This window comes from Culicoides brevitarsis, chromosome 2, assembly GCF_036172545.1.
Source record: "Culicoides brevitarsis isolate CSIRO-B50_1 chromosome 2, AGI_CSIRO_Cbre_v1, whole genome shotgun sequence".
Taxonomy (NCBI): domain Eukaryota; kingdom Metazoa; phylum Arthropoda; class Insecta; order Diptera; family Ceratopogonidae; genus Culicoides; species Culicoides brevitarsis.
The window spans coordinates 37,357,894-37,384,445 of record NC_087086.1 but is presented as its reverse complement, the minus strand read 5'-3'; the positions used below and the strand labels follow the sequence as shown (position 1 = coordinate 37,384,445).

The window sequence follows — 26,552 nt, the reverse complement described above, 5'->3', positions numbered from 1 at the left end:
AAAAAAATCAAATTAATATAATAAAAAAAATTATAATCAATATGTATTAAAATTTATTAAAAAAAATATATTAAATTAAAAAATTCATTAAAAAGTATTAAAAATTATATTAAGTTACATATTTTTAATTATTTTCAAAAGTATATGTTTAATTAATTTACCATAATAACATTATTTTTTTAATAAAAAATTTAATTAAACATTATAATATACAATTTTATGTTAATGTTCACATTACCTTAAAAAATCATTAATTTTTTATACAATGTCCAATTTATAGCTTCAAGTTACTTCAACTTTCAATTTGCAAAATCATTTCCATTATATTTTACTATTTTCCGCTCACACAATGAATGCGAGTCTTTTATATTCAAATATTTTATGACCTGTTCTAAAATTACAAAAAAATGAGAAAAATCAAGCAACAACAACAACATTCTATCCATCTATCATATCTGATTAAACCGAAGTAAAATAATAATAAAATGTGTCAGTTTCCAATATTATTAAATTTTATATATTTACCGCTCGCTCTCTAACATTAAGTTATGTAGGAACGATATTAGTTATAATGCGAAAAAAAAAATAATAATAGTGGTCAACCATATGGTCAGAAAAATGTTTTTTTTTTGCATGTGGTTAAAAAATAAATTGAATAGATAATATGTGTATCAAGGTATCAATTTCAAGCTTAAAGCTGCTGCGTTCAAAGTGCGGATGTTGATCAAATGATGATGATTATGTTACGTGAGGCAAGGAATTTGTCCTCTTCGGGGCATTTATGAGGTTTTGCTCGTAATTGGATTAAATCTGAAAATCCTTCATAAAATTCTGATACTTTTTTAGAAAATTCGCGAAGAAACATCTGCGCTCAGTTTTCGGTATATTTTTGCCACCTTCTGTTTATTATTTTAAAAATATTTTAAATTAAACACAAACAACGAACACGCCAAATAAATGTTTTTAATGAAATTTTAAACTCAACAAGTTTTGTTTTTGCTAATTTATTTTTTTTTTGCTTCTCCTCTCTCTCGCTCTGGCTTAATTTGCGAGCGCAACGCAACGTAAAAATTATAAAAACAAACATTCTTGTTATTTGAGTATTAGCATGTGCTAGTCAAGTGCATTCCTTTAATGAAGCACTGCTGCTTAATGTAAACAAAAAATCATTTTAGTAGTAGACCTTGAATGAGAACAAAAAAAAAGAGTGACTTTTCGACATGATTTCGGTGAATGGTTTGAGACAGTTTGTGAATTTTTTTGACAAGCAAAATATTTTAAAATATTAAATAAATATTAAAGATAAATTTTTAAATATTTTTAATAATTATTTTTTGAAATTAATTTTAATTATTTAATTTTTATTATTTTTAAATTAATCAATTAATATTTTAATAAATTAATTAAAAATTCAAAAAATTATAATTTGAATAAATTTAAAAAAAAATTAATATTTATTTTTCAATATTTTAATTAATTAATTTTTATTTTATTTTTATTTAACAATTTATTTAATTAATATTTAAAAAATTAATAATAATAAATTTAATTAATACAAAAATATATAATTTGAGTTAATTTTTAATAAAAAAAAAATTGATAATTTTTGCACAAAAGTTAGATTTAAAAAGAATTTAAAAAAAATATTTTATTTAATTTAATTAATAAAAAAATACAAAAAAAAATAAATTTGAATTTGAATGAAAAATTTAATTTTGATAATTTTTGTACAAAATACAAATTTATGGATTTATGGAAAAGATTTAAAAAATTTAAATTTTTGTTTTTCATATTTAATTATTTATTATAAAATTATGAATTATTTATTTTAAAAAATTTTAATATTTATTTTAATTAATTAAAAATTAAATATATAAAGTAAGTAAATATATACCATTTCTAAATAAAAACTTTTAAGTTGAAAAATTATTTTTTGTGTAAAAATTGGGTAAAAATATAAATTATTTAAAATTAATAATTTTAGTAAAATAAATAAAAGTAAATTTTTTATAATTTCTAATTTAATTTCATTATAAAAGTAAAATTAGGAATAAAAAGAATTAAATATTTTTCGAAATATTTTATTTATTTGTAATAAAATATAGGAAATAACATTTAAATTTATTTAAAATGATAATTCAAAAAAAAAAAAAAAAATTTAATTTATTTAAATTTTTACTCAAAGATAATTTTTCGTTTTAAAATTTTTTTTCAAAAAATTTTAAATATTTAAATATTTAATAATTTTTAAATAAAAATTATTTAACTTGTAATAATTATGTAAAGAAAAATAATTTTTAAATTTTAAAACTTATATTTTTAATTTTTTATTTCAAAAAAATCTTTAATGTATGAAATTAATTTTGAAGTAAATTTTTCCCATATTTAAATATCAATAATTTTTTTTAAATCAAAATCTATATCTTACCTTTTAATATTTATTCACTTATTTAAAAAAAAAAAATAATAAAAATTTTTTTTTATAATTTTCTAATTAACTTTAATTTTTCAATTTTTCTTTAATTTTTTAAATTTTTTTATTTAATTTTTTTTAATTAATTTTTTATTTATTTATTTATTTTAATTTTTTATAAAAACAAGAAAACTCCTCAACTGATGAATTAAGGTGCTCCAAGAGCACGGTATGAAGTTCCTACAAATTTCATATAAAACGTAGGAACTCTATACCTCGCTAATGGCAGACACCATTCAATGGATGGCATATGAGTGACATAACAACTGCTTGCATTTCTTGACGACTGCCTCGTCTCTGTTCATCGCATCGCCAACTAACTGAGGTCATCATCACATTAAATAAGTCATTAATCATGATCATGCCTTTCATTTTTTTTTATTCCACAGCTGAAGACTTGATGATGATGATGAAGATGAGAATTTTAATGCAATTTTAATAACTCTTCACTTCACCTGCGAAAGGAAAAAAAAGTTTTGTTCGCAATTTTTTCGAACAGAGATGACTCAACGCACGAAATAATTGCGAACAAAGCCGGACACGAAAAGAAAAAGTCGAATAATGAAATTAAATAAACAAGAATCGACGAAAAAAGTTTGTCTAGACTGCGTTTTATGGTTCTTGTCTCTCTCGCACGTATCTCTGAAAAAAAAAAAATGTTTGAAAAAAATTTTTTTTTTTTAAAATCAGGTGATTTTTTTTTGTATCATAAATGTGACGAATTCACACCATTTTCAGCTTTATTGATACTAAAATCTGCATTTTTTCGTTTTTTTTTTTGTATTTTCAGACAATGGCAATAAAATTCTAACAGACCGAAACTGCGATCGTGCATTTATAATGAAGCACAGCGAATGACAATCAATTTGATGAACAATTAAAAAAAAAATGTACAAATATTATGATAAATGATGATGAATTAACGCGACACCGACTCTCGGCATGGAGAAGCTTTACAAGTTTTTTTTTTTTGATTCAATTGAATTCTCGGAATTAGCTTGAGAAACGACATGCAAGTCATGTTGCTGTCTGATTCACTTCCATGCAAGGCGAACGAAGAAAAAAATTAAAACAAAATACTATTACACGAAATTTTTTGTTCCGTACACGAATTTTTGGTGTTTGACCTTGAACTTGATACAGATCTAACGAGCAAAGAAAATAAATTTCGTACTAATTTGATACTTGTATGGTTTTGCGATTTTTTTTATTGCTATGCCGTTTTTTTATTTTTTTTTCTCATACACACGTACCTCTGTACTGTACGTGTATACGCGAAAAAAAATACGAGACGATTTTATGTCGATTGTGGTCCAACAAGGCAATAAAAAAAACTTTTATTTATTTTAAATTAAAAAAAAAATAATTTTTTTTTATGATAAAAACGTGAAAAAAGGCCTTTACCCTTTTTGCCTCGAAATTCCTCAAGTAGACAAGAATTTCTCCACACTCCAAACTCGACAAGAAGTTGTTGTGACAGGTGCGTGTTCCGCTCAAATAACACACAAGAAATTCAGAAATTTTTTTCTGAAAAAAATAAAATAAAAAAGGAAACAAATGCCTTTTGCTCAAGTCGCTAAGAACATGAAATCGTTAATTGTCAACATATTTTGATGTTATTTGTATGCGTGTATGTCACATATCTTTTGATATATGGACACGAAAAGACAATTAGAATTGTTTAGAAGAACGTTTTTTCTTTCTTTAATTTTTTTTTGTGTTTAATGGGTTAACAAAGGCACCTCATGACATGGAAGGCACGGAATTGTACGAACAAAAATAAAGGAGATCAATAAAATTTAAAAAAAAAGACTTAAAATAAATTTAATTTAAATTTTTTTTTTAAAATTAAATTTTTAATTTTTTTTTTTAATTTAAATTTTTATTTTAGTTTTTTAATATTGAAAAATTTGAGAAAATAAATTTTTAAATAATTTAATTTATTTTTAAATTTATTTTATTTAAATTTATTTTTTATATTTTTAAAAATAAATTTTTTAAAAAATTTAATTTTTTTAAAAATTTTTTTATTTTTTTAAATTTTTTATTTTTTTAAATTTTAAAAATTTTTAATTTTTTTAAATTTAATTTTTTTTTAATTTAATTATTTATTATTTTAAATTTATTATTTTATTTTTAAATTTTAAATTTTATAATTTTAAAAAATTTTTTAATTTATTTTTTTGAAAAATTTTTTTTTTATTTTTTTAAAATTTCACAATTTAAATTTTTCAAAAATTTTCGTTGAATTTGATTTTTCAAAAAAAAAAAAAAAAAAATAATAATAAATTAAACTAAAAATTTTTCTTATTTTAAAAAATAAGTTTTAATTTTTTTGTTATGATTTTTAATATATTTTTATACATTTTAAATTTTGTAATTTGAAATTATTATTTTTATTTTTTTTATTATAAAATTCCAAAAATAAAAATCAATCAAAATAATTAAAAAAAAAAATAAAAATTTATTAAAAATAAATATAATTAATTAAAAAGTTAAAGAAAAAATCTTAAATCATTTTTTTTAATGAATTTTGAATTTTTAAATGAATTTTTTTAAATTAATTTTTTTTATTCAATAATTTTAAATTTTTTAAATGAATTTTAAAAATAATTTAATTTTTTGGTTAACTTCAAATGAAATTTGTAAAATTTCTTAAAACTGAAGATCCGTCAAACACAATAAAAAAACCTTTCAACACAATAAACGAAAAATTCAAGAGGGTGCATATAATTTTTTTTTGCCATTTTGAAACGCCTTTTGCGTAATTTTGGCACACACAACAATTCACATATCCTCACCGATCATTAGATAAAGTAAAAAAGACACACATGAACCGCCGCCGCACATGTGCGTTATTTTTCCTGCATGGGGTGCGATTGGCATGATATCGACATGTGAAATTGATACATTTTGTAGGAGGAGCGAAACTATCATTTTTTAGCCAAAAAATGTGCAAATTTGCACTTTTGTGTACTTTTTATTTTTTGTTCATCATCGCAACTTTTAGCTGCTCAGAATTTTTTTTTAATGTACACTTTTTTTTTAAATTTTGATCACAGATTTTTTTTTAGGAACTTCAAGAAATAATTTTTATCCTAATTCGATGCCTAAGATGTCTTCCAGCCCGTATCCAAAGAGCTTGAAATCAGTTTCGTACAAATTTTTAAGTTTGCTTAACATGTGAAGAGGCAATGCGGAATAATATTTGATCAATTTTTCACTCGTTCCGGAGGTTTTTTGTCCAATTGGGAAAGTTACGTTCGTTACGTGAATTTTTTCAAGGAGCAAAGCTGCATCATCGACAATCGTCTCGTATTTGCTAATGACGTTATAGCGAAAAATGCAGGGGAAACAAAGCTGGGAGATGCTTTCCCAATGTTCGTTTGCCGATGAGTTGGCGAGATAACTGCGACTCAGCTCGGGCGTGAGGAGATACTGGACAAATTCGTTAAATGTCACGTCGTTACCCCGGATAAGAGATTCGTTCGTGGCATGCGGGCGGAAATTTTTCACTATCAAACGACCGATACGTGACTGAAATTTAATTTAAAATCAAAAAAATAAAAAAAAAAATTAAAGTTGTCATCAAAAGTACGAGGAACGAAGGTAAGAACCGCATTTCGAGACTTTTTAATTTTGCTTATTTTTTTAAACAAATTTTTTAATTCAAAATGTGCATTGGGATAAAATTTTTTTGACCCAGTTTACATTTTAAAATTTCCCCAATGCGAATTTTTGATTAAAAAATAAAAAAAAATTACAAAATTTTAAAGAAAATTGAATTAAGATTAAAAATTTTGACCCAGTTTACATTTTAAAATTTCCCCAATGCAAATTCTTGGTTAAAAAATTTAAAAAAAAATACAAAATTTTAAAGAAAATTGAATTGAGATGAAATTTTCACCCAGTGTTCATCTTAAAAATTTCCCCAAAGCATTTTAAAATTACCCCAATGCAAATTTTGGATTTTAAAATAAAAAAATTACAAAATTTTAAAGAAAAATGAATTAAGATAAAAATTTTGACCCAGTTTACATTTTAAAATTTCTCCAATGCAAATTTTTGATTAAAAACTTAAAAAATTATATAAAATGTTTAAAAATATTCATTGGGCCAAAAATTTTCCCAATGCAAATTTCAAATTTAACCCAATGTACATTTAAAATTTTAAACCCAGTGCACATTTTAAAAATTCTAAAGGATGAATTTAGCTAATTCAAGTATTTTAATCAAAAGTTTAATGTTCAAATGATCTAAATTTCTGAATTTCTGATTCTTTTTCCTTACAAATTTAGTCAATTTCAGCACATTACCATATTTTTTCCTCGAAATGCGGTAAAAATCAAAACCAAAGTAAAATAAAAACCTGAAAGTACTGCGCACTGGGCAAATCTCCCTCCAATTTGTTGCGATACGCCGACAAAAGACGCTCAAATGGATGCCGGACGACAATAAATCGCGTGTAATTTGTCAAAACCTCGTCTCTGTCGCTGGCGTTGAGTGCCGAGAATTTATCAAACATGCCGTACGAATGTGCCAAACTAGCGGGCACTTGTAATGGATCAGTTCCATTCCATTTACCTGTCATAATCATCATGACACGTTTCCAATTTGTGCAGGCAACCTGAACAGTACACGAGGAGAGAAAGAGAGAACGAAAACAGAAAATGTCAACGCGAGTACAAAAATCAAATACCAGAACCAGACATTTAATTATATATATTATTTTTTTTTTTGTGTTCTGTTCCTTTGTTACTTTTGACGTTGTCATTATTTTTTATTGAGAGACGCGACGCGCTCTGCATACAGAAAGATTGCCGTGCCGCGATAAGCGTTACGATCGACTGCCTGGCGGATTGGAGAACGAAATTCTTCAAAAAAGGCCCAAAAAAGATAAAATGAATTTTTCCAAACCAAGCAAAAAATTTTTTTTAGGGCTTCAAAAAAATTTCAAATCCATCCCTGACGACAAAACGTTAAATGTTCCGAGAAAATACTCACCTTCGGCACGTAACAATACAACAATTTATGTTCCTTATCGACCAACAAGTGATCCAACTGCTCCTCACTCAAGTCTGTCAACTTATTTTTCGCTCCATCGCGATCACAGACCTTTTGCAGCAATTCCTGCCTTTCCAGATTCACACTTTGAGTCAACTCTATTTTATGATCATACGAAAAAATTTCCGTCGAAACACATGTTTTTATAATTATTAGTAATAATACTGATAAAAAGTTCCGCCGAATGATTAGATTGCAGTTTTTTATCGTGAAACTCGTCGTCATCATCTGAAAAGATAGAAAAAAAACGAAAAAAATTAGTAAAAAAAATAAATCTCTTAATCGATGCGCGCTTAGTCTTTATGTTAATGTATTTATTTATAAATGTATATGTTTTGAATAAATTATATAAGGGATCGGCGAAAAAAAATCGCGCGTGTTACTAATCAGTCAAATGTCATCATCATCATATACGTTTATATTTTTAACATATATGATGAAAATTTGAAAGGTGAGGTAAAATAAAATTAGCACTGAATATTCAAATTTCTCCAAAAAAAAAAAATTTTTTATTATTATTTGTAGTTTTTTTTTAACCGACACAAGACACGTGTTAACCATAAAAAAATTTATTATAAAATTTTATTATTTTATTTTAAACATAAATTTTGCATTTTACACACGAAAATCAATAATATATTTTATTACTAATTTATACATAATAATAATATATTTTTTTTTTTTAGTTTTGATTTTTTTTATAATTAATTTTTTTTAATAAAATAATAATATTTACGATGATAACTTTTAACATTTTTTTTTTAAATTTTTTTTATTAATTTTTTAAATAAAAAAAAATAAATAAATTAATAAAAAGTTAATTTTTTATTTGTATTTTTTTATATTTAATTTATTTTATTTATTATTTTAATAAATAATATTTTAATTATTTTAATAAAAAATTAAATTTACGACGAAAAAAGTCACCATTGTTATTAAATATTATTTATTTTTAAAAAAATATATAATAAAGTACAACATATATAATACATGTCCTTTTTATAAAACATCATATATTATATATTATTATTATATAAGTATATAGTATATAACATGTGTATTATTATTAATGACAATAATGACACAAAATTGGTTGTATTAACAATATAATATTGTCCCCCTCTTCCATTTTCTGTCTGACCATTTATCCAATAAAATCGAACTTTTACTTATTATACATACAATATTTGTACAAAATTAATAATAGATTACTTTTTAATAGTTTTTTCCCAATATTTTATATATATATTGACGAAAAATCAAAGTAACACCCTTATTTTTTATTTTCATGTGTCATGTTCGGTAAGGGGACGTTTCCCTCATTTTTACCAAAATTGTGGCAAAAAAGTAACAAGTACATGTTATATATGATGAGAACCCTAATATTTGTATAAAATATTTTTTTTTACAAAATGGATATTTTTTATCATCTTGTTAAGAATTTTTATTTATTTATTAAATCTGTTGTTTGTAAAAGAATATCTTGTGGTTTTTATTGTATAACATATATAACTTGTATAAAAAAAGGACAAAAATATATATTATTTAATATTACCACAAAATATATAATGAAAGAACGATTGTCATTACATGATTAATATTTGATACGTTTCTGTCATGTTCTTTGTGTCCAATAACAAGACAAATGATAATAATAATAAATTTATAAATCAATACTGAAACTTGTTTAAAACACATTTTCTATATATTATATATCTTATATCATATATGTTTAATAATAAGAGCGTTCACTCCTTTACAAATGATACATTATTAATTACGAATTTTGTGTGAAACATTTAAAAACGCGCTAACTGGTTAATTGCCATTACATCAACTGGCAACATATATGTATAAATAATATATAATATTAATTAAAGTCAATTTATATTTTATTTATTATAACGCGAGTATTATTATCTGTTTTGTTGTTTTGTTGCTATAAACGTTAGAAGTGCAACCAATACACGTTCGCAACTGCGCCAAGTAACAAGATGTGAAATAAAAGTGTAGGCAGTTATCGACATGTCAAGGTTAACAACTAATTAAAATTATCATATATATTATTAATATTTTTTAAAACGTTTTTTTTTTCGTGAAAGGTGACCTGCGAGTATGTTACCTGCATTTTTTGTATTTTTATAAATAAATAATAAAAATATATATGATTGATGTTGAAGAAAGTATTTTTGTTGTCATTCAAAAAATTACATTTTTTCTGTCATTTTTAGTAACAAATTAATCCATTTTTCTTACGTATCGACGTCAATTATGTTTCATGATAACTGCCTATTATTTTTTTCAAAGTGTTGGTATATATGATGCATTAATGTCATATATGTTCCAAAAGCATGATATAGAGAGATAAGTAGTAAAAAAATTGTCACTGCTGACACGCACATCATGATTAACGTTGTTGTGAAAAAAAAACAATGACACACCCATATTTCATATATTTTTATATATGATATGATGTTTGTATAAATTTTAATAATAATTATATTATAATAATAATGTTATAAAGTTAAGTTTTAAGAAGTATCTTATTTTGTATTTTTTTGTTTTTAAGTAGATTAAAAAAATGAATTGACAACAACTCAATTTTTGTAAGTATTATTATTAGTTTTCAAGTCACATACAGATTTCGATTGTTATGTTTATGGATTATTATTACTACAATCAATAATAATAACATTAACATAGAAAAGGAACAATCAATAATAATAATACTCTATGAATGGTCAGTATCTATTGTTTTATTGTTTGTTTCGTTTTATTTTTGTATTTTAATATTTTGTACAAAATTATTTTGTTTTAAGGTTAATAACCTATTGGAATTTGTGTGTGCTTAAAATTTTTTTGTTAAAGTTATTTTTTGTCAATTATTATTGAATTTTCTTATATTTTATTATATTTTTTATTTATTTTTTATTAATTTTATTTATTATTTTATTTATAAATTTTTATTCAAAAAATTTTTTATTAAATTCATAAAATTTTAAAATAAATTGTGAAATATAAAAAAAAAATTAAATTAAACATTTTTATTTTTTATATATTTATAATTTTTTAAGTATAATTATTTTTTAATATTATTTATTTTTTAATTATTATAATTAATTAAATTTTAATATTAAAAATATAAAATTGAATATTTTTTTTATTTAAATTAATATTAATATAAATATTTTAAAATAATATTAAGCAATAAAAATTAAAATTAACAAAAATATATAAAATTGTATATTTAAAAAAATTATTTTAAAATTTTATTTCATTTTTTTAAATATATAAAATTGTGTATTGTTTTACAAAAATTTTTTAAAACTTTTTTAATTTTAATTCCTTCATTTATTTATTTTTTTTTTTTCAATTTTATTAATATATTTTTTTTATTAATTTTATTTAATCTTTTTTTATTAATTTTTATTCAACGAAATTTTTAATATATATTTATTTATTTTTAATATTTTTTTTTTATTTTATTATATTTTTAAATTTTAATGATAAAAAATATTTTTTTAAAATATTATTTTATGTTATATATAAAAAAATAAATATGTTATAATTAATGTTTAAAAAAAATATAAAATTTGTATTTTTTCATAAAAATTTATTTAAAATTATTTTAATTATATTTTTTATATTATTTATTTATTAATATTATTTAATAAAATTATTCAATATTATATTAAATAAAATAATATTATGAAAAATATATTTTTTTATCATTTAAATCTAAAAATAAAATAATTTATTATAATAAAAATCACGTTAAAAAAATTATGCAGAAAAAAATTTCCAACTCAAAATGGGAGGAAATTAATAACAAACTGATAGTGACAAATATAATCAATTAATATGCATATTATGCGCTTGAGGCATTAACATTTATACATATATAAAAAATAATATTATTATCATCATCATCAATATCACGAAACTTTCTGATATGGATATCGCGCTACTCTAACGGACAAACTTCACTGAACTGAATGTTAATTAATAGAGTATAATGTTATTATATTAAACTTGTTGCTGCCTTTGGCTGCTTTTTGTATATTATTTATTATTATTTTTTTCATGCCAAACATGAGAAATGATACTCATCAATTATGATCATGTACAAATTATATTATTTTTTTTATATATATTTATTTATTATTATTCAATATTCATGAATCGGATTGGATTTTATAAATTATATTATTATGATAATACAAGTTATATACGCGGAACAGAAGCTAAATTTATAATTGATTTTTGTATAAATATAATTAATGGCTCGGTTTCGGTTGATTTAGCTCATAATAATTATAATATTGGCGCGCTCCAATTTTTTATAAAAATATCTGGTGACATTTTATGACTTATTTAAAAAAAAATTGATAAAAAACAGAAGAAATTTTAAGTGTCATTAAACTCATGTTTTTTGACATAATGATGCATAAATGATATTTTTATACAAAATATTTATTAATAATACACAAAAAAGTCCAATCAATATAAATTATGCAGACAATGCATAATACAAAATTAGATTAGGATTATGTATATTATGAAGAAATATGGCGGCTGTTATGCCATGCGGATAAAATAGGAGTGCAGACATCCACCCCTTCATCATCGTTCCTCACTCTACGAAAAAAAAATTATTATAATGAGGGATAAAATTGATATAAAAAGGTTGAATTAGCTCGAAAAATTGCATTTAAAATACGCGTGGGTGAGATTCGTACCACACACGATGCAAGAGACGCGCGAAGAGTACTCGAAACTCGTAAAAAATAGATGAGGGGGTATTTTATTACTTTTACGGGGCCACTTGAACATCTAATCTTGTGTTCTTGTTGTGTGCGTGGGGGTGTCTCTAAACATATTTTTTATTTATATTTACGATAAAATAGGTGAAAGTCCCCTATAATGCATCATATCGCATCATATACAAAAAAAAAAACGAAATTTAAAAGTGTTTGAACTTTTAACTTAAGCGCATTTTTTTCAAATTTCACATTTTCGTACTCCTCAAAATTTAAAAAACTTTCATATTCAGAAAGATTTTCTTATCAATTTTTTTTGTATGAAAAAGTAAGTCTTTTGTATAATGAGGAGTATTAAATTGTGAATTGCTAAATTTCAAGATTTTCACGATATTGTACTCCTCTGTTCACAATTTCTTACTCCTCATTATACAAAAGACTCTTTTTAATTCATTTCTCATACCAAAAAATTTAAAAGATTTTTCTCTGTGTGTGAAAAATTTAAAAATGTAAAATATTTCTAAATCTTGAGGAGTACAAAAATGTAAAAATTTAAGATTTTAAATTAATATAAAAAAATTTTAAATTTAAAAAAAATGACAATTTTTAATTGTTTTGTTAAAATAAAAAAAATTCACGTTTTTGTACTCCTCAAGATTTAGAAAAATTTTTTTGGTAAGAGAAATGAATAAAAAAGAGACTTTTGTATAATGAGGAATATAAAATTGTGATTTGAGGAGTACAAAATTGTGAAATTTTAATATTTTGAAGCAAAACTAACAAATTTTCTTGCTAAAATACAAATTTTTCACAATTTTGTACTCCTCACTTCACAATTTCATACTCCTCATTATGAAAATGTCATTTTTCTTCTTATTAAAGTCTCAAAATTCACATTAATTTTTTTAAAAAAATATTTTGAGACACTTTAAACCGTAAAAACGCATTTATTTCTTCCAAAATGCATTAAAAAATCAATTTTTGATTATTTATATTTATTTATTTTTTGTCTGTAGGTATTATTATGTTATATTTCAATATGGGTGTGTTGTTGATATATATTATGTCTGCGATCATTTTTTTTCATATCTCGAGATACATTTCAAACAACACATCCAGAAGTGTATCAAATTACCCGAAAAAAAGAAACGCATCACTCTTTATAAATCTTTATTTCTTGTGAGTGAAATTTTCTTGTAGGGGGCAATGTTTGACATTTTTAACAACAACTTGGTATTAACTTAAGAAGACACAAAACTAATAAATTTCACGCGAACGACATTAAACAACGCATTATTGGGACGAATGTTTGACATTAAGTGCTACAAAAAGATAATTTAAAGTGTTTTGTTAATACTTAGACGACCAATTTCTGTTTTTAAAAGTTAATTTATTGCCATTACTATTAATGTTAAAAGTTATACTATCCGGAGAAAGTACACTTAATTGATATATTAATAATAAACAGAAATTATAATTAATTTTATTACTTTGCATTTACAGAACAGATATAACGCAGTGGGAGAGATGTTTAATATTAAAAAAAAAATTTAAAAAAAATCCTGATAAAGATTTTTTTAATGAATAAATTACAAAAGTAATAATAAAAAAAATAAAGATAAAGATATTTTTAAATTTTATCATTAAAAATGTCAGTAACCCTTCGTTAAAAGAGTAATTATAAACATATTTTAATCATATCATAATTATATATTTACAGGTGTATCTTTAATTTTTCAAGTCCATTACTTTTTATTTCTTTTTTTTATTTTTTCTGGGTAAAAAAAAATTACGAAGAAAAAAAAATTATTTATTTCATTTACACAAAAATATAATAATGATAATAATAAGAATAATCATAAATGGAGAATTCATTTTGTGTCATTAGTGTGAAATTCCTCTGCTATACCTTAAGGCTTACGTGTGTTCTTAATGATATAATGATAAATGCATTACGGACTAATTTACTGGTGCAAAAAAAACTATAATGGCGTATTCTTGTTTGTTATAGTATAAATGTATACTAAATGTATATGTTATATAGATAATAATATTTTTTTATTTATTTTTATTTTTTTCAGTGAAAAAATATTTATAAATAAAAAAAATAAATTTACGACAGGAAAAGTATATAAAATACAAGTTAGTGTTGAATCGCTTGTTTAACTAAACTTGGACTACAAAAAAAAATATAACATAACATTATGTGGACTTAACATTAGTTAGTTATCATAATTTTCAAATATACATTTTTCTGTATTTTTTTATCCATTCCATCCTACACACGAATTTTTTCAGTATTTTATGAATATTATACATATAACATATATGATAAAATAGTAGGAAAAGACATGAAGACAAAAAAAAATTTATGTATCATACTAATGTTCCATCCATTTATGGATATAATTCTTTTTTTTGTAATTTTGATGCATAAATTAACTAAATTTATATTTTTTTATATATATATTTTAAAAAATAATGATTTATCTTCTTAAAAATCGTATGTTATAAAATCATTATAATTTTTTTTAAATATTTATCTAAAAAATAATAATAAATAATTAAATATTCAAATAAATTAATATTAATAAATAAAATTTTAAATTATAATAATAATATATTTTAAAAAAATAATAAAAATTTTTAAATATAAAATAATATATTTAAAAAAAATATTATTATTGTTAAATAATTTTTTTAAAAATTTTTTTTAATTTTTTTATTTTTTAATTTTTTTAAATTTAATATTTTTTTTTATATATTTTTTTATTAAAATTAAATTCATTATTTTAATTTTATTATTAAAAAATATTTTTAATTAAAATTATTTAAAAATTTTATTAAAAAAATATTTTTAAAAAAAATATATATATAAATATATTTTTAAAAGTAAAACATATAACATGATGAATAAATTATGTGGTCAAATTTGAACACCTTTTTCGTCCTATAAAACCTTCGTGTTAATGTTCTTTCGCATGGCATGGTCTAACATTATATTTTTCTAACTAACACACAATCATTATTATTATTATTATACATTATTATAATAAAAAGGTCTGCTATATAGCATGCGGACATATCATGAAAAAAAAACTTACTTATTGATCACATCACGACGCTCGACGGTTGATTATGTGTGATTGCATTGTATTATATTTATTCACTCAATTCATCAAAAAAACGTAAAAAGTATATTTTCATGAATAAAAAAAGGAACAAAGGAGGCATATGTTTAACGTGTCTGTCTACGTGTATTTAATAATTTTTAACAAAAAAAGTAAAGTATATCATTAAAATTTTTCAAGTCTTGTTTAAAATTTTACATTTCTATTCGTAATTACTATAACATACATATTAAATTAAGTAACTTATTATTATTGAATTATATTTTTTTTTAAATTTTAGTTAAATTTGGTAACCCACAAACAAATTTTCAAAAATAAAGGACTAAAGTGTGTCATTATCTATTTTTGTACAAAGTAAACAAAAAAAGATGCGTTTTTAACATTAAAAGCGTGAGTTTGTCTAAGGGGGTCAAATTTTGAGAGACCATATGTTAGTTAATAAATATAACAGATTATATATATTTATGGTGATTATTTTTGTGGTTAGTTCTCAAACACAAAAAAAAATATTTTATAAAATTATCAGCAAACATTATCTCCTTAAAATAATTTTTTCCAACATATATCTTAAGTTTAATGAAAAAAACTAATAACAATAAATAATAAAGTTAATTTTTAAGCAACATATATGATATATATAATAATATAGAAGAGTATGAGAAAAAATTCTAATCACATTTTGTAGACATAATTTATATGCATAAGTAGATGCTGTTACTGCTATTTTTGACTATTTTATTCTTTCTCAACTAATTTACATAAATATTCTTCTACACCTTTTATATTTATAATACAATATTAATATTCAAAGAACATGTTCTTCTATAACTTCTATACCAACCATTAGGCATTAGCATAAGAATTGTAGTTTTTTTTTTCATTCTTTCTTTTTTATTTAGTTCTACGACGATCATCGAGTAAAGTTTATTTACAACAAAAAAAATTTCTAAATAAATATTTTTTCTAGTTTTCTTTTAAACTATTTTTTTAACTAACAAGTTTTAACGATGGAAATGATGATGATGATTATAACGTTTCACACGAAAGACGCGATCAAGAAGGGAAGAAAGACCGTTGAAAATAATTTTTTTTAACCCTTTTATTAGTTTTGTATCAAATGTTATATTTTTAACTTTGTATCATTATAAAAAAAATTAAAATAATTATCTAAAAAATTATATATTTTTTTAAAAATAAATAATTATAATTTATTTAAAAAAAGCAATAAAATATATTATTATTATTTTAATAAAAAAAAATTAATTATTTTTTATTTTTCATTTAATTATTTTTTAATTATTTAATTTATTTAAAAAAAATTTTTTTTAAAAAATTTATTTAATTTTTAATTAAATAAAATTATTTTTTAAAAAAAAATAAAAGAGTTATTAATAATTCAAGAAAATAATTTTTTAAAATAATAATAACAAATTTAATTAAAAAAAAAAATTTTTTTAATTTTGAAGAAAAAAAAAATTATTTAATATTTTAATTAAAAATTTTCAATTTTATTTTAAATTATATAATTATTTTGTAAAATTTTTTATTATAGAAAAATTTTTTATGTATCTTTCTTAAATGCTCAATTTTTAAAATTATTTTTAATTTTTTTTTTTTAAAAAATTATTCAAAATTTGTTATTTTTTTGTCGTCTTTTTTTTAAATAAAACTGTTTAAAAATCTTTTTATATTAAAAAAATATTATTAAAAATTATTTAAAAAATAATTAATAATTTATTTAATTATATTAAAAATATAAAAAAAAAATTATTTTATTTTTTTAATTAATTTTTTTTTAATTTTTATTTTTAATTTATTTTTTTTAATTTAATTTTATTTATTAATTTTTTTATTTTTATTAATATTAATAAAAATTTAATGTTAAATTATTTTCTCGATTAATTCAATTCAAAAAAATATTTTTAACATCTTACTCAGAATAAACTTCAATTAATAAAAAAATATTAAAAATATATATTCAATGGTTGTCTTTGTTCATCAACATGCACAATTTTTAAAACAAAAGTCTTTTATTATCGCATCGCTGTTCACATGTGAAAAAATATTATTTAAACATTTCAAAAAAATAAATAGCGCTAATAAATGCAACTACTGTGTTGTATAGTTAATATTATATTTTAGCACCGCCATCAATATATCAACAGTTTTTTCCCGATATTGATGTCTTGTTTAAAAAGCTATTTTTGTGATTTATGACTCAATTTAATGACTTTTTTGTATTATTATTATTATTACAAATATTATAAAAACGTCTGTTTTTTCTACATGTACGTTAAAATAAAAGAGAGAATGGCAATAAATAAAGGAATATGTGTAACTGAAGTGGCATAAGCAATAAAATTCAACATGTATGTATCAATTGAATTATGTGTGTAAAATATTTATTTTCATTTTTAATTGTTATGACTTTAAAAAAAAATCTAAAAAATTATTTTTTATTATTTTATTATTAATAATAGTACCGAAGATTGATGTAAATTAATAAAAATTTTAACGGACACATTAAAAATTAATACTTACAATTAAAATGTCAGTTCCCGTTACTTTTTTCAACTTCTTCTTCTTCCAAATAAGTATCGAATGTATTAACTGTAATGAAAAAAAAAATTAAAATACGATAAGATTAATATATATATTTAATAATAGTAACGTTTATTAATTATTACATCAAAAAAATCGCTGATGTCATGATTGGTCAATATTCAATTCTGATGTCTAAATTTTGTTTGTATTCGAAAAAAAAACTAGTTGTTTCGATAAAACTCATAAATTAATGATTTTAATCGAAATATATATGTTATACATACATAACATATATAATATATGATAAGTTGTTTAAATAATATTTAAAAAAAAATCGGTGCAAAAGTTGTTGACCTTTCTGCTTTCTTTGAGTTGGTTCTGTGCGTAAAAATACAAAATAAAAAAATATTATGTATATTTATTTAATAACACACAAAAAATAAACAACAACGTTTCTTCTTCGTCTTCTTCTTGTTTTCTCGAAATACACGTGTTTTTGTTCGTTATGTATAACATATATGTTTATATATATAATAAAAGCGCGAGCAACAAAAATATATTTTTTTTTAATATTTACTTGTAACCATATGGTCAATTAAGGTGTAAAATGGAAAGACAAATAACGTGATTTTATTTTGATCTTCGTTTATTATAAAAAGTTTAAAATTATTAAACATATATTTTTTTATATATTATTGATAATCATCATGATTTACAAAAAAAAAAAATTTTTTTTTTGCTATAAATGGTGATCGATTGTAACTATTTATTTAATAATAATAACAAAACTACTGAAAACCTTATCTCTAAAAAATAAAAATATTATTTATTTGTAAAAATCATAAATAAATAATAAAAAATCTATATAATGATTGAATTTTAATATTCTCGCCTTTTTTTCGATTTTTTGTATTTTTTTTTATTATATTGTCATGACATGCCACGTCGACATCGCCACACATCGCACGTTATTCACGAGAAAAGGTGTGCCCTCTTCGTCTTTCTTTTTGTGATTTTTTTTTCTTTTCAGACTTTACGTGAATTTACGTTATTTACGCACACATGTGTGAGTTTTTTTTTGTATGAATTTCACAATAATAATTGTGTACGTTATAAAATAAAATGATTCAAGAGAGAGAGAATGAGATTGGTTTTGTATTATCTACGGTTTTTGTCGTGTGTTTGTGTAAGAATAAAAATAATGATGATTTTGCAGTTATTTTATACAACTTATGAATGTATTATCATTTTTTTTTTGATTATATTATTAGACAAACTGTCTGGTAATCGCTAAGTATGTAGTTATATTGAAGAAAAAAAAATATTTTATTTATTATTAAAATAGTTGTTTAGATAATAATAATGTTTGTTTACTCATATGGAATAATATTTTGTATTAGATCATCATAAATATTTTGATAGTTATTTTTTTGATAATATTATTTAAAATTAATAATAATTTTTTTTTATTTTTTAAAATAATTAAAAAAATTAAATAAAAATACTTTTTAATTTTTTTAAATATAATTTTAAATTAATATAATTATAAAAATAATTTAACTTATTCAATAAAAATTAAAAATTATTTTTTTAGTATTATAAAAATAATAATAAAATACAAAAATGTAAAAAAAACATTTAATTTTATTAAAATTATTTTTTATTAATTATTTAAAAAAATTATTAATAAATTAAATTAATTAAAATAATTAAATATTATTAATTTTTTAAATATTTTTTTTAATTTTAAATTAAAATTTTTTAAAAAATTAAAATTAATAAATAAAAAAAATTTTAATATTTTTAAAATAATTATTTAAATAAAAATAAAATAAAAATTACTTAAAATATATTTTTATTATACTGAAAAAAAAATGTAAAAAAATATTTTAAATAATAATTTTAATAAAAATTAGAAAAAATTTTAATTTAAAAATTAAAAATTTTAATTTAATCAATATTAATTATTAATTTAATTTAATTTTCAATTAAATAATTATATAAAAATATTTTTTAATTAAATTAAATGTTTTTTTTTTATTTTTTACATTTTCGTATTTTTTTATTATTTTTATAATACTAAAAAAATAATTATTAATTTTTATTAAATAAAGTTAAATTATTTTTAAAATTATATTAATTTAAAGTTATATTGAAAAAAATTAAATTTTTTATTATATTTTTTTTAAATTTTTTAATATATTTTTATAATAAAAATTTAAATTTAAAAAATAAAATAATTTTTATATCGTAAAAAATTTTATATACCATGAGAAATTCTAAAGATAAAAAAAATATAATTTAAATATTTTTTCAATATATTAACGTAACATATATATTTTAATCGAGAGAACTCTTACTTTCCCATAGAAATGTACAAAATTAACATAAAAAACCTAAGGAAACGCATTAGACACACCGATTATTCTACCTGATCTGACGTTTGTCTCGACTCTCGACTGTTGATCGAGCGCACCCTTTTTTATTGTATTTATTAACTGATGGAATTCTTCCACACTGAACGTATAAGAAATATTTGATTTATTATAAATTTATAAAAAAAAACCGAGCTGCTGAGATTACATTACTGCAACGGATGACTGGAACTCTTGTTCTCTCGGTTAATGTTTGTTTTGCATTTTGATATCCTTTTGTTATTCAAATTGTTCATTTTTATTTTGTGATAATCGATTAAATGGATTTTGTTTAAAAAGGTGCAAACTGTATGCAAAAACGTTCATTTAAATAAAAAAAGGGTTACTTGATGGGAAAGTTCGTTTTAATTTTTTTTTTCTAAAACCTCTGAAAAAATCGCTCAGATGAAAAAATCGAATCTTGATAACTCGAGAAAACTCCGTTAAATTTTTAATGATCAATTGATTATTCATAGTATTTTTTCTTTTATTTCCTTACAAAAAAAAAATTAAAGTAGCCAAAGAGCAAAAAAAAAACAATAAAAAGGTGCAAGCAAGCAATATTGCCTGAAGCGATTTTTTCATATATTTTATGCTAGTCTTCAATAAAAAAAATTATTGAAAAAAAATCCACTCGCGCAGGAAATGCTAAACTAATCAAAATTACTGCTTTTGAATGTATATGATTATTATTACTACAAAAAAAATATTTTTTTTCGAGACTCACGAAAACTTGTTCGAACAAGAATCAGATAAAAAATACTTAAAGAGTTTGTCTCGACATAGAAAGCGCGCTAAAAAGAAAAAAAAACGTTTGAAAAGGTGTTGAAAAATTATCAGATCAGTAATTTTTTTTTATTTTTTTTTTTGTAGTTACTTTTATTGAAATGTCATAAAATTTGCTTGAGGCGATTTTTTTTTTGTTAAATATTTTATTTAAATAAATTTTTAATATTTTTTTTAATTTTTTATTTATTTTATTTCTTATTAAAAATATTTTTTAAAATTAATTTTTTAATGAAATAAAAAAAAAATAAATATTAAAATATTTAAAAATTAAAATTAAATATAAAAAAATGTTTAAAATAATAAAAATTATAAAAAAAAATAAATAAATATATTTTCAAATTTTAAAAGTAAATTAAATAATAATAAATAATAATATTAAATAATAAAAAAAATATATTTTTTTAATTTTACCTATTTGAAATTTTTAAATAAAAAAATTAAATATTCATTTTTTATTTAAAAATTTTAAATATTAAAAATTATTTTTTATTTTATTTTGTTTTTATTTAAAATATTATTTAAATTTATAAAAATTTAAATAATTATTTTTTTTTTAATTTTATATATTAAGAATTTATTTTTTTATTGAAAATTTATTTATTTTAAAATTTTAATTTTTTTTTTTATTATTTAATATCAAAAAGTAACAGTAAACTTAAGTAAACATCAAGAGACACGAGACTACAAATTCTAAAAAATAGATAAAAAAAAGAAAGAACCAACAATAAATAATAAAGAAAAAAATTCTGTTATAATAATAAAATAAATATTTATTCTAACAATTTATGTGGCTCTCTGCATAAGTTGCTCTTGCCTGCCTGCCTGCTTAAGTTGACTGGTTAATGTCTTTTGACGGTAAATAAAAATGTTTGGCTTATCTTTATCCGTTAAAAGTACATAAATTTCATGTTATATGTTGAGTCAAGTATGTTACTTGTAATTGTAAACATTATTTTTTATACTTTATTTTTTTCCATAGAAAAAAAGTTGCTAAGTAAGTACTTGCGAGAAAGTCAAGAAAAAACGTAAAGTAATAAAAATGTCATGTCACATCTCTTCTTCGCGTCTTCTTCTAAAAAATTATATTTATATATATATTTTATAAACATATATGTTGTATGTTATATATGATGTATAATATAATAATAAATGATGAAGAAGAACGACAACTAACTCTGCAGGTGTACGAAAAATTTATTTTTTAGAATTCTATTCTAAGTATTTTATTATATATATACATTAACATGTATGTTGTATATATATATAGTTTATTATTATTATAAAATTGTGTGTGTAATTTTATAATAATAATAAATATGTGAAGAAAATGCAGACAGTGATAATTATAACGACATGGATGTTAATGAATCCTCTTTTAAAATTTTTTTTTTATTATATATTTTTTTTAAATTTTAAGCGGGAATGCCACATACAAAGTGACCTTTTGGAACACATCACAAGGATTAAGAACATAAGGACCGCTCGCGTGTGTTTTATAATAAAATCCAAAGTTAATTCCCTCCCCTACATTGCTTAATGGTCCCTCTATATTAACGTTCGACTAACATGAAAAAAAAACCGAAGAACAAAAAAAAAATTTTTTTTTATTGAATTAGACTTGGTGACTTCTGTTGTTGGCTCAAAAGTTAACCTTTTGTAACATTTTGTGGGAAAGTCTGTTTATTAATATATAAATGTTAATTTATATACATTTTACACGATGAATCACTGCGAAGGAATTTTTTGTACAGTCAAGTGAAAAAAATTATTTTAATTCAAAATTATAATTTTTGCTGTATTTTAATAAAAATAGAAAATTGTATTAAATTTCGCTCATTTTTAATTTAAAATGTATTAAAACTTGCTTGCAGCGATTTTTTTTGTTAATTTTACTTTTAATTATATTTTTTAAATATATTTAAATTTATTTTGCTTTAATATTTATTTTTTTAATCAAAAATTTTAAATATTTAATTTTTTTTTAACATTTTTTTTAAATAAAATTTATTTTATAATTTTTTTTTTTTTAAAAATTTTAAATATTAAAAAAAAATTTTATTATATTTAAAAAAAATAATATTTTTTATTAAAAAATTTTTAATATTTAAAAATATTTTTATTTTATTTAAAATATTAAAATCAATTAAATATTAATGTTATATAATAATAAAAAAAAATAATAATAATATTATTTTAAAACATTTATTTTTAAGCATATACATATAAAAAAAATGTCTTGAAAGTGCAAAACTCACTGAATTTTCTTATCATGTATTTAATACAAATACAAAAAGCGTCTTAACGATAAGATAACGAAAAATAAAAAAAAAATATTTTTTCTGTATATTATTATATTTTTATTATTGTTATTACTTATTATTATTATTATTACTTTTTTTATAAAAAATAAAATAAAATAAACTGATAATGAATTTAAACTGAGTGCCGAGTAAAAAGACTGATACAAACAGAAGAAATTTGTACAAAAAGTAATAAATAAAACAAGACACGTGTTACGTCTGACAGAGAATTCTGCTGGAGTAAAAAATTATTTTTTTTTTTTTGGTTTAAAATATTTTTTAAAAAATTAAGAAAATAATATTATTAATATTATACATTTTTTTAATATATATATTTTTTTATAAAGTTATTTTTTTTAGCTTCAGAGACCAACGCTTTGATTTTTTTTTATAATTTTTATTTTTTTTTTGTACTTGAACAAAATTTTGTACAAGTGAGTAAACTGAAACATCACCAACATAATCATCGTCATTATTTTTATTATTATTGTTAGAAAGACGAAACATGTGGTCGTTCATGTTTTACTCATTTTTTTATTATTATTATTTAAAATTATGCTTCGTGTGTGATTTTTCATCATCATCATCATGCGGAGATGTGTAGTATTTTTTTTAAGTTCAAAAAAATAAGAAAAAATTAAGCTGCCATGCTACGCACGCATTTTTTATTATTATTTAAATAATATATATTTTGTATGGGCGATTCCAATAAAGTAAAAGTACAATAATTGCAGCAAAATTTATTGGCGAAGAAAAAATATTATTATTGAAAACCACATTATTATTGAGCAAGTTGCTTAACCACTCCAAAAGTGATGCAATAAATTATAAATTTTAATATATATAATTTTTTTTTGTTCGATAAACCCACATCGCAATATTTTTTATTATCATTATTAATATTATATATATTTTAATATTAACCAAAAAATAAAATAAAATATATTTTTGATAAATGTACAAAAAAAACCTCTACAATCATCATGCATGACTGCCTATGAACGTAACCAAAATAAAAAAAAAACTAACCAACCGACGGCAAAAATGCATTTAATTTTCACATTTAGCACTCATTTATCATATTTTTTTTTTGTATAACATTTATCATGTTAGGTGCATCATACGATGATATGATGTGTAAAACCGCAATATGATAACCAAAAATTGATCAATTATTTTATATTGTATTCGTTTTATTTTTTTTTCTTTATTTTTGAACGTAATTTTTTTTTATATATGTTTAAAAAATAATTTTTTTATCATGATATTTGGTTAAGTTATCGTGTTTTAATGTAACTTTAATAGATGTTTAATAAAAAAAAATATTTTTTTTTTACCAATTTTTTCATCAATTTTTTTTTATTCGACGTAATTTTAATTTTTATTATTTTTCATTTAATATTAAAAAAAAAAAATAAAAAACTTACCTTATGTTATATATTTTTTTTTGTAGTTTCACGATTTTTTAATATTAATTTTATTTTTTATAAGTCAAGCTCATTTTCATTTTTTTTCGTTTTTCACAATTTTTTTTTAGTTTCTTTAAAATAAAATATTTAATAAAATAGTGATTTAAAAAATATACTTCACAAATATTATAATATTTAAAATACAATTTTTTAGTCGTGTTTTCTATTATAACATGTATAAAATATTATTTTTAACACACTATTTTATCCAATTTTTAATTTAAAATATTTTTCTGTGTTCCTTTGCAAAAATAAAAAGGCCACCTTGCTATTTTATTTATTTTATAATAATAATAAAATGCACATGATGTATCATCTATCTCTTTGCTGTGTCTGTATATGAGCTGATGCCAATAATATTGCAGCATATGAAGGAACGTACCGCGTTTTATAATGACGACGACTACGACGATGATGATGATGATAATTTTTTTTTCTTTTGCTCGAAAATGTTCACGTGGCAAAATTTTATTTTTTTTTTAATTATTTTTTTTTCGCACAAATTTTTTTTTATTAGTTTTTTTTGGAATGTTTTATTTTTTTTTCACTTTTTTTTTAAATATTATTTTATAATATTTTTTTTATAACTTTTTATTATTTTTATTTTTTTTTTATAAAAAATTTTTTTTTCGTAATTGCCAGCAATGTTTAACTTTTTAAAAGTTGTAAGTTAAAATTTTTTCTTAAAAAATTATTTTTTTTCTATAAAAAAAATATTTAAGTATTTAATATATATTTAAAAAAAATGTTGTGTAAAAATAAGTATGCAGTGTGCAAAAGAAACTGCTAAACTGTAAGAATGCTGGCAAACGAATGCGACCAGAATGGCTCAGAAATTTGTATTCAACTCTCTAACAAACAACTCGACAAGTTGACTTGCTACACACACACAACTACTACACAAACCGCCAACACATACGCCCGTAACATGCATAATGTATACATATATAATGTGTATTTACTACCACCATCGCCTCCCATACACCGATACCGCGACGTGTAGTACATTTTTTCCTCATCTTTTATATTTTTTTTCGTGTATTTATTTCTTTCCAACACATTTCTTATGTACGGTACGTATGGTATGTACGGTACGTATCTATACGGTATACGGTATACATACAGAATACCGCGCGCGCGAACAACGCTTGCGCAGATCCATGGTTCCCCTCTTTCAAAAATTACTTTTTTGAGTGGGTGGCGGGCGCACTACTCGTTGGGGAACTTAACAAAAAAAACTAAATTTACACAAAAAAAATGTTGCTAACTGCTCAAAATCTCGTTTCTATGCGATTTCGCGCAAATTTTGATTTTTGCACATTTGTGCAAGATCTAAGCGCACACACGTGCACAAAGTATGCACAGGCAAGTGTGTTAATTAATTGGAATGAATTCAATTTATAATTATCTAAATAAATGTCAATCAAACTGTCGATTTTAATTGAACAGCTGCCCAATTCAAATCCATCAGTTTTATGATAAACTATTTTTTTCTTAATAAAATAAGAAAATAATTTAAGTAAAGGAAAGGAAAAAGAAAAAAATCGCGCGCGATAATAAAATAATACAATAAACATTTAATTGTTCAACATATATACAAAAGTTAAG

At 20.6% G+C, this 26,552-nt stretch overlaps 1 protein-coding gene across 1 annotated transcript; it reads right to left on the bottom strand.

The window, feature by feature from the left end:
• Positions 1-5,212: 5,212 nt before the first annotated feature.
• On the bottom strand, positions 5,213-25,539 carry LOC134830651 (carbohydrate sulfotransferase 11). The gene is made up of 5 exons (XM_063844200.1): positions 24,903-25,539; positions 17,970-18,038; positions 7,478-7,765; positions 6,843-7,100; positions 5,213-6,010 (listed from the first exon to the last, which is right to left on the bottom strand). Exons 3-5 carry the CDS (start codon positions 7,763-7,765, stop codon positions 5,567-5,569), a joined length of 990 nt encoding a protein of 329 aa, XP_063700270.1. The 5' UTR covers positions 17,970-18,038; positions 24,903-25,539; the 3' UTR covers positions 5,213-5,566.
• Positions 25,540-26,552: the final 1,013 nt, after the last annotated feature.

What these genes read in the sequence shown, in the direction of transcription:
- LOC134830651 (XM_063844200.1), bottom strand. Translation starts at nt 7,765, where the DNA reads ATGATGACGACGAGTTTCACGATAAAAAACTGCAATCTAATCATTCGG. An exon ending in TGTATTGTTACGTGCCGAAG is followed by an intron (nt 7,101 to 7,477) that starts GTGAGTATTTTC and finishes TGTACTGTTCAG; the next exon opens with GTTGCCTGCACAAATTGGAA. An exon ending in CCAGTGCGCAGTACTTTCAG is followed by an intron (nt 6,011 to 6,842) that starts GTTTTTATTTTA and finishes ATTAAATTTCAG; the next exon opens with TCACGTATCGGTCGTTTGAT.